The sequence below is a fragment of the Pogona vitticeps genome, chromosome 5, assembly GCF_051106095.1.
Source record: "Pogona vitticeps strain Pit_001003342236 chromosome 5, PviZW2.1, whole genome shotgun sequence".
Classification (NCBI taxonomy): domain Eukaryota; kingdom Metazoa; phylum Chordata; class Lepidosauria; order Squamata; family Agamidae; genus Pogona; species Pogona vitticeps.
Genome location: NC_135787.1, coordinates 62,204,679 through 62,213,640, shown reverse-complemented (window position 1 = coordinate 62,213,640; position 8,962 = coordinate 62,204,679). Strand labels below are relative to the sequence as shown.

General features: G+C 44.5%; 1 protein-coding gene across 1 annotated transcript; it reads right to left on the bottom strand.

Moving 5' to 3' along the window:
• Positions 1-3,022: 3,022 nt before the first annotated feature.
• On the bottom strand, positions 3,023-8,610 carry LOC144589406 (uncharacterized). The gene is made up of 2 exons (XM_078393959.1): positions 4,015-8,610; positions 3,023-3,832 (listed from the first exon to the last, which is right to left on the bottom strand). Exons 1-2 carry the CDS (start codon positions 7,625-7,627, stop codon positions 3,825-3,827), a joined length of 3,621 nt encoding a protein of 1,206 aa, XP_078250085.1. The 5' UTR covers positions 7,628-8,610; the 3' UTR covers positions 3,023-3,824.
• Between the last annotated feature and the right edge of the window lie 352 nt (positions 8,611-8,962).

Here is an 8,962-nt window from a genome sequence, read left to right as displayed (position 1 = left end):
GGCTTGCCAGGGAAAGACAAGCCAGATATCAGATGCAGATGTCACAATAAGCAAACCATAGATGGAAGGTCTGTGGTTTGTTTGGCTGTTCCTGTTTCCTGTAGAGGTGATGAGCAGAGACCACCAGAATGTTGCTTCATTCCCAATAAGCCAGAATCACCATGATGTTCAACTACAGCTAATATAAATACCAAGAAAATAACTAGTACTTTTGCATAGGCTTAATGGGTTTTTGCTTAGGCTTAACATTAGAAATTAGCCATTTATGGTGGACAGAGTAATCATTCGAATAACCAGTGTCTCAGTGCTTGTTTATTAACAGCAAAGAGGTGTTGATGTAAACAGAAAAATGATCTCCTGCCTAGTTAAGCCTTATGTGCCAACCTCCCGTAAAAAGACAGGCTTTCCTGAATATGTCTTCTCTGCCCATTCCAAAGAACATTACAGATATGAGGAATATGTACAATGCAGGGAAATCCAGCATTCACCCAAATCCTGAGGCGATGCCATGTAGCACAGAGCCTTTATTTTCCATCTCTGTCTTTGCTATAATGGGATAGTGCAGATTCTCTGATCCAGCTGTACAAGTCAATCCAGCATACACAGAAACAGTCACATGAACATTACCTACATGTGAAGAACAGGAGGAATACGACACCTTGATGGGGGGGGGGGAGGCATTTATATTTATTCTGAAAGCCACACATGCTATACTCAGACAAGCACTCTGTTAAATTTATTTTCATTCTTTCTCTTCTGTGGCTCCCTATGTCTATGAAGAGATTGCAGTCTATTATTTTATAATATGTATATCTAACATGGTGTAATAGAGTGATGGATTAGGACTAAGGCGATCTGGGTTCAAGGTTTCACTCAACCATGGAAACTCACTGCAGGTGAACCCACTCCTTAGATACCTTGAGCCCTATTAGCATCACTAAAAGTCAGAAATGACTTGAGGACACTTAGAACATTCCATCATGTTTAACCACTAGATGGCAAGCTGAGCTCTGCCCAGAATTCCTGCAAGTTATAATATAGCTTTAAAAGTACAGTACAGTAACTATAGAAACTCTGTTAGATTTCAGGGAAGGGAGGGTGCTGAACCAATCTAGGTCAGTATATATATATATATTTAACAGAATACATTTTCTCAGGCCAAATACATTTCTATCCAGACTGAATGAACATTTGCTGACAAATGCATGCTTCATTACAGGAAAGTTCAAGAACAAATTATGTTCCATTTAGAAAGATGGGGGATCCACTGTTTCCTGCCAATACTGTACTATCTAGCTTCAGTCCTGTGTACATTGAGGTTGAGAGTAAACATCATTTAATTCATGATTGTTTTCTTCTAAGTAAAAATACACATAATCAGGATGTAAATATTTCAAGAATTAATGTACCACTCTCATTGCCTTTTCTAGGAGTCTGCAGGGGCCAATATATCTACCTCTCCCCTAGCATGGTACCCTTCTCAGAAACAATACAGGATAATTGAGGCAAGCAGACACAAGCATAACAGCTTCCTAGAAAAGGGGTGGGGTATTTTGTATAATTTCTTTCTCATTCTCAATTTCTGACTCTTTTTCTCTCTGCCCTCCCCCATATCTTGTATGGACTGTAGACTCACAGCCATTTCCAGCAATACAGAGTCAAATGGTAGTTGGAAACTCTGTCATTGTTGTTATGTGCCATCAAGTCGCCTCCAACTTATGCTGATTCTATGAATAAGAAATCGCCAACATGTCCTGTCCTCAACAGCCCTGCTTAGCTCTTGTAAACTCAAGCCTATGGTTCCTTCAAAGAGTCAAGCTATCTCATATTTTGTTTTCCTCTTTTCCTGCTGCCTTCAGTGTTCCCTAGCATTATTGTCTTTTCCAGGGAATCATGCTGTCTCATGATGTGCTCAAAGTTTGACAGCGTCAGACTGACGCTGTCAAATTTTGAGCACATCATGAGACAGCATTTTTGCTTCCACAGATAATTCAAACTTGATTTGCTCCAGGACCCAGTTGTTGGTCTTTCTGGCAGCCCGGGATATCTGCAAAGCTCTCCTCCAACACCACATTTCAAACAAATAATTTTTTTCCTGTCAGCTTTCTTTCACACCAGTACTTGGTGATTGGGAATACAAGCAAGCTTATGATCTTGGTCTTTGACTCCAGTGACATATCCTTACACTGGATTATCTTTTCTAATTCCTTCACTACTGCCCTCCATGAGCTTCAACAAAAACACACATTTTTTTCTGTGACTGATGTGTCTCACACACGTCAGCAAGAACTGTCAGCACATAGCCCTGAACCTAATATTAAGGTATAACATCAAGTTCATGTGTAATTAACGTTGATGCAGTACTTCAAGCTCAAAAGAAGCCACTGTTGTTATTCCAGTTGGTTCATTCTAGCTATTATTAACAATTCCCATTTGTTGCCTATAACTGTGAAGGAGATGGTTCAATAATGCAGTAAGAGGGAAAACAGTGGCTGGGCATTTAACCCTGGAGGCAAACATACCTAAAAGAAAGACACCAGGTATCAGACTCAAGGAGCATCTATGTTAGGGACCTTAGAGTACCAACACCTTCAATTTGGTCTTGCCCAATTTCTCCTAGCAAACATTTACAGAATGAACCTCTGCTTCATAAACTGCACAAAGAGCATCGCAGATGCAGCAAATGTTATGTGTAACATTAATTACCAAAAGTGCAGTATTGAAACCACAATTAGTTACATAAGCTCACATAAATTTCGAATAGGAGCATGAGTAAGGGTGCAGGTTGTCTAACTCTGACAAAAGGGGCAATGTCTTAGTACTGTGTGTACGTTCGAAGAAACACTGCAATAATAAGTAGATTCATTGTCAGGATTGGCACTCACACAAGACCCAATTCTTGCATGAAGTTTTCATTTCAAGCATTAAACTGTATGTGACAAACCCAGACCTACTGGGATCTATCACACAGTTACTAAGCTGCCACCAACCATTCCCTATAATAAGTCACACAGACCAGGGATGGATTTTTAAACAACAAAAGAATAAGGTTTATTTTAAATACAAACAGGGTAAATAAAACAATCAGGTGAATAAAATAAAGTAACGTGGCTTATTCTCACACACACAAGCATACAGTTTGGTTCACCTAGAACCGTTAACTTAAAGCACAGACCCTGAACCCATCAGTTCTGGCTAACCAACAGACCCCTGAACCTTTCAGGCTGGTACTCTGACACACAGTAGTACCCTGTCAGACACCCAGACTCCCACAACAGCTTCTTCTTCCCCAGCTGCTGCTTCGTCCCAACCCAGTGTCTCACAGTCTGTCTCAGCATCTCCTCTTCACCACACAGGCATCACATATTTATACAGTACAGCCCCTCCTCCTGATGTCCCGCCTTCCACTCCCCATAGGATGGAACTTTCCCTCCAAACCCATGACAGACAGGTAACATCAGTGCTGTTATGTAACACCTCCCCTCTTTAAAAGTTGTTTTGTAGGGGGAAAGCTAAAAGTGCTTTTCACCAAAAAAACAACCTGCATAAAATACACAACAACATTTATACATACCATATAATACTTACATATACTTACACTCCAAGTTAACCATAGCAAATATGCATTTAAACATTTTACCATATACAGTACATCAATTTACCTTTATTAATACCAACCAAATTCAAAACCAGGTACATTTTAACTTTTTGTTTTCATTATATACATATAGTCCATGTTCTTTCGCCGTCTTCAGTCTTCAGGTCTTCTTGATAAGGCGTCAGCAACACAGTTCACTGACCCTCTGACCACCTTCACTTCAAAGTCATAGTCCTGTAAGTTCAAAGCCCACCTCATAAGTTTGCTATTGTGGGTTTTCATCGTCTTTAACCATTGCAATGGTGAATGGTCAGTACACAGAACAAAATGTCTTCCCCAGATGTAAGGCTTGGCCTTCTGGATCGCGTAGACTATGGCCAAACACTCCTTCTCCACGGTTGCCAAATGTTTCTCACCTTTTTGAAGTTTCCTACTCAGGTAGGACACTGGATGCTGGTCACCATTCTCATCCTCCTGGCACAGAACTGCTCCTACCCCGCTGTTAGACGCATCGGTGTAGATGATGAACTCCCGGTCGAAGTCTGGAGCACGCAGCACTGGATAGTTGATTAACGCCTCCTTCAACCTCTGGAACGCCGCCTCACAGTCGCTGGTCCACGGGATGCGGTCATCAGCCGTCTTCCTCGTCAGATCGGTCAGCGGAGCCGCAATCTCGCTAAACCTCGGGATGAACTTTCTGTAGTAGCCCACCAACCCAAGAAATGATTTGACCTTTTTCTTGGTGTTGGGTCTAGGCCAATCACGAACAGCTTCTATTTTGGCCTCCAGGGGTTTTATCATTCCTCCCCCTACCATGTGACCCAAGTATTTGATTTCTGGGCTACCCAGCTGACACTTGCTGGCCTTTACTGTTAGCCCTGCTGCACTTAACCTCTGCAGCACTAACTCCAGGTGTATCAGGTGATCTTCCCAGGTATTACTGAAGATCCCTATGTCGTCAATGTAGGCCACTGTAAAGTCACTGAGCCCTGCCAAGGTCTGGTCCATCAGCCTTTGGAATGTGGCTGGTGCATTTCTGAGACCAAAGCTCAGGACTCGAAACTCATAGAGACCAAAAGGGCTGCAAAAGGCAGTCTTTTCTTGCTCCCTGGGATCAATTCTTAATTGCCAATATCCCTTTACCAGGTCCAATGATGAGATGAACCGACAACCCCCTATGGTTTCAATCAGGTTGTCTAGCCTGGGCATTGGGTAGGCATCAGGAGTGGTTACACGGTTTAATTTCCTGTAATCGACACAAAACCTAATGCTCCCATCAGGCTTGTCCACAAGGACTATCGGAGAGGACCAAGGACTAGAAGAGGGGACGATTATGTTCTCCCTCAGCATTTCGTCCAGCTCCTTCCGCACCTTGTCCCTATAGGGTCCCGTTACTCGGTATGGGGATACTGCCTGCGGGGGTGCATCCCCTGTGTGGATCCGATGCATCACTCCCTTCACTATCCCCGGCTTGTTGGAAAACACCTGTTGATATTTACTAAGCAGCATTTTTAGTTCTTGCTGCTGGTCTTGGGTGAGTGCAGGACTGATCTTTACCTCCTCTGGGTTGTATTTTACTTCCCCTCTACCCTCCCAGAAGGGTAATTCAGCTTCCTCACTCTCAGCTGCTTTTATCGCGAATAAAACCCTCTGTTCCCCTCTGTAGTAGGGTTTTAGGGCATTCACATGAACCACCCTCCTTGCTTGGTTCTCCTCCTGCTCTATTAGGTAGTTCAGGTCTGACATCTTGGAAATGACCCTATATGGTCCTGCCCATTTGAGCTGCAGTTTATTCTCTCTGCAGGGCCTAAGCCAAAGCACTTCCTCCCCTGGGTCAAAGTGCCTCTCTCTAGCTTTGTGGTCATACCATGTTTTCTGTCTGACCTTCTGAGCTTGCAGGTTTTCTGCTGCCAGCTCTAGATTTCTCCTTAGGTCATTCATCAAGGTGTCTATGTATGTCACAACGTCTTGTGGGTCATCCTGGGTGACCTGCTCCCAAATTTGTTTGATCAAATCAAGGGGCCCTTTCACCCCTAAGTGTGCAGCAAACATGTCAGAGTGACCCCTTTGTAAGATCATGGGACGATACTTTTCAGGTACCACCAGCTGACTTCTGAACCCATCTCCCCCTTTTGAGATATTCCCCAGGGTTTCTCTATATAAAATCCCCTTTTTCTCCAGAAATCTCACTGGGGTTTCAGGTGTTAGCTGGGCGTCAGTCACCTGTTCAAAACACTTTTGGAGAGTGGCGTCTGCCTTTTGCTCCTGTCCAAATCTGCTGTCTGTGGTTAAGGTTTCCACCACAGCTTCTGAACTCCCCCCACCTGCTTCCGTCTCTGGCTCATCATTACCCCCCTGAACTGTCCCTGTGGTGGCTTGTGAGCGTGTAATCACTAGCACCCGTTTCACATGTTCAGCCAGGTCATTTCCCACGAGCACGGCTGCTGGCAGAGTCGATGAAATCGCTATCCGCCAATCTCCCCTCCAGCCTTGAAAGTTGACAGGTACCTCTGCTACTGGCAGAGAGATTATCTGCCCCTCAATCCCTGCCACCTTCATGCTCTCATTTGGGATTATAAACTCCCTAGGGATGATATCTGGATGGCACAGGGTTACCTGGGAACAAGTGTCCCGCAGTCCCCTATACTGACGGTCAAGTATTCCTACGTCCACCCCTGCTGTCTCAAACAACTGAGAATCTGTTTTTATCAGCAAGCAGCGCTTCACCTCCATAAGAGGACCATTTTCCTCAGCCTGATCAGCAGAGGTAGCTGTTCCAGACTGAGTAGTCATGGCAACAGGCTCCCTCTGTGACAATGAGCTTTGCTCCTTCTGGACACAGAACACAGCTTTTGGCTTGGTCCCACTAGCATTCTGAGGCACCATTCCTTTTAGCTGCTTCAATTTCTCACACTCTGAGATCAGATGACCCTTTCCCTGACAGAAATAGCATTTTCTGGTGTATTTTGATTCTCTCTCCTCTTGTTTGGGTTTTCCCTCCAAATTCTGAGGGCTTGGTTTCATGCCTGAGGGCTTCCCTTCACCATGGGCCCCTCCCCCTTGCTGGCTTTTCCCTGGTCCCTGAGAGTACTTGCTGTAGGTTTCTTTGGGTTTACCTACAGATTTCCCCTCACCCAAGGGCTTTCTTATTTGGGAGATAAAATCCGCGATCTCTGCGGCTGCTGCCACAGATTTCGGTTTCCTTTCCCTCACCTGGAATTTCAATTCCCCATGCAGGACTGAATAGAACTGTTCCAGGGCTATCAAGTCTTTAAGCTGTTCATAGGTCTCTGTTCCCTCCTGCGACAGCCATTTCTCAAGCAGCCTCACCAATTGGGCCCCCACTTGGGTAAAAGTCTGTTCTGGCTTCTTGGTGAGGGACCTGAACCTTTGTCTCAGCTGCTCTGCATTTATCCCATGTCTTGCGAACACCAGTTTTTTAAACTCTGCAAAATCTTTCATCCGTTCCTCAGGCATCTCGGCATAAACCTCAGCCAGGCTACCACTGATTAAAGAACGCATGATGGTCATCTTCTCAGTTTCCCTCACTGAGAAGTCCACAAACGCTCTTTCCACTAAGGAAAAGAACACCTCAGGACAATCTCCCTTGTGGTACACAGGGAATTTCTTCAGGTCAGCCTTAGACAGTTGGCCTCCCTCAGAATCCCTATTATTATTATTGTTCTGGTTCATCATTTCCAGTTTTCTTAACTCATACGCCATCCTTTCTTTTTCCAGAGCAATTTTCTCTCTCTCCATTCTTTCTTCCCTCTCCATTCTCTCTCTCTCTCTCTCTAATTCAAATTGCCTTTGTTTCTCCCTTTCCTCTCTTCTTTCTCTCTCTAATCTTTCCTCCATTTCCCTCACCCTCAGTTCATGCTGTTGGGCTAGGAGTATTTTTCTGAGTTCTGGGTCCTGCTCTCCTGTGCTGTCACCTTGCACTGAGCCAAATTCATCCTCAGAACCTTGGTCAATCTGGGGGTCTTTCACCTCACTCATGTCTGCTACTTGGCTTCGAGTCAAGGGCATACCCCCCCTCAGAACAGGCTGCTTTAAAAAGTCAAGCCTCAAAATAAAACGACCACTTTTTTCCTTTTACCTCAGAACCAGCTCTCCCTAGAGATTGCTGCTGTTCTTCAGCACTAAAGTTGCAACAGTATCGAGTCAGAGCCTACCCCCCTCTGCTGGGCCTCTCAGCTGGCAAGCTAGCTCACTGTTGCTACGCAGTTTTGCCTCAGCGTTTTCCCGCCAAAATCAGGCTGCCTCAGAGCACCTTAATCTAAGTCTCCCCAGTTGGCACGTTCTTCTACTAGTGCACCTCCCCGTGAGGTACACCTAGAAGATTACCTACGCGCCTCAGACTGTCCCTGACTAGACCCCCCTTGCTCTGGGCACACTTGCCAAGGCTTTGCTGGACCACTGGACAACTGGACCAGTCGTATCCCACACGCTGGACACCAATCAATGTGACAAACCCAGACCTACTGGGATCTATCACACAGTTACTAAGCTGCCACCAACCATTCCCTATAATAAGTCACACAGACCAGGGATGGATTTTTAAACAACAAAAGAATAAGGTTTATTTTAAATACAAACAGGGTAAATAAAACAATCAGGTGAATAAAATAAAGTAACGTGGCTTATTCTCACACACACAAGCATACAGTTTGGTTCACCTAGAACCGTTAACTTAAAGCACAGACCCTGAACCCATCAGTTCTGGCTAACCAACAGACCCCTGAACCTTTCAGGCTGGTACTCTGACACACAGTAGTACCCTGTCAGACACCCAGACTCCCACAACAGCTTCTTCTTCCCCAGCTGCTGCTTCGTCCCAACCCAGTGTCTCACAGTCTGTCTCAGCATCTCCTCTTCACCACACAGGCATCACATATTTATACAGTACAGCCCCTCCTCCTGATGTCCCGCCTTCCACTCCCCATAGGATGGAACTTTCCCTCCAAACCCATGACAGACAGGTAACATCAGTGCTGTTATGTAACACTGTAGTCCATCCAAGAGCTGCCAGCAGAAGCAGATCCTTCTTACCCATGAAATCCAGCAGTAAGATGAAATATTGTGCTTTTTGTGTGCTGTCAGAAAGAATAGCTGTCAGAGCAAATTTACATCGGAGCTTCTAGCCTTGAAATCTCCTTCTAAACTCAGGCAACACATGCTGCTTTTGCTTATGGTACTGTTCTCCTCCTCCGTATATATCCTTCCCAATATATTATAATACTGTATATATAATGTTTTCAGCCTGCCTTTCTCCTTAAAAAGGACCCAAAGCAGCTTACATCATTAAAAAATAGTATTTAAAAGCTGGAAACAGTAAGTATACAAATATTTAAAAATCATTAA

Bases quoted from the DNA above. Each gene is read 5' to 3' on its own strand.
- LOC144589406 (XM_078393959.1), bottom strand. From the start codon at position 7,627: ATGCCCTTGACTCGAAGCCAAGTAGCAGACATGAGTGAGGTGAAAGAC.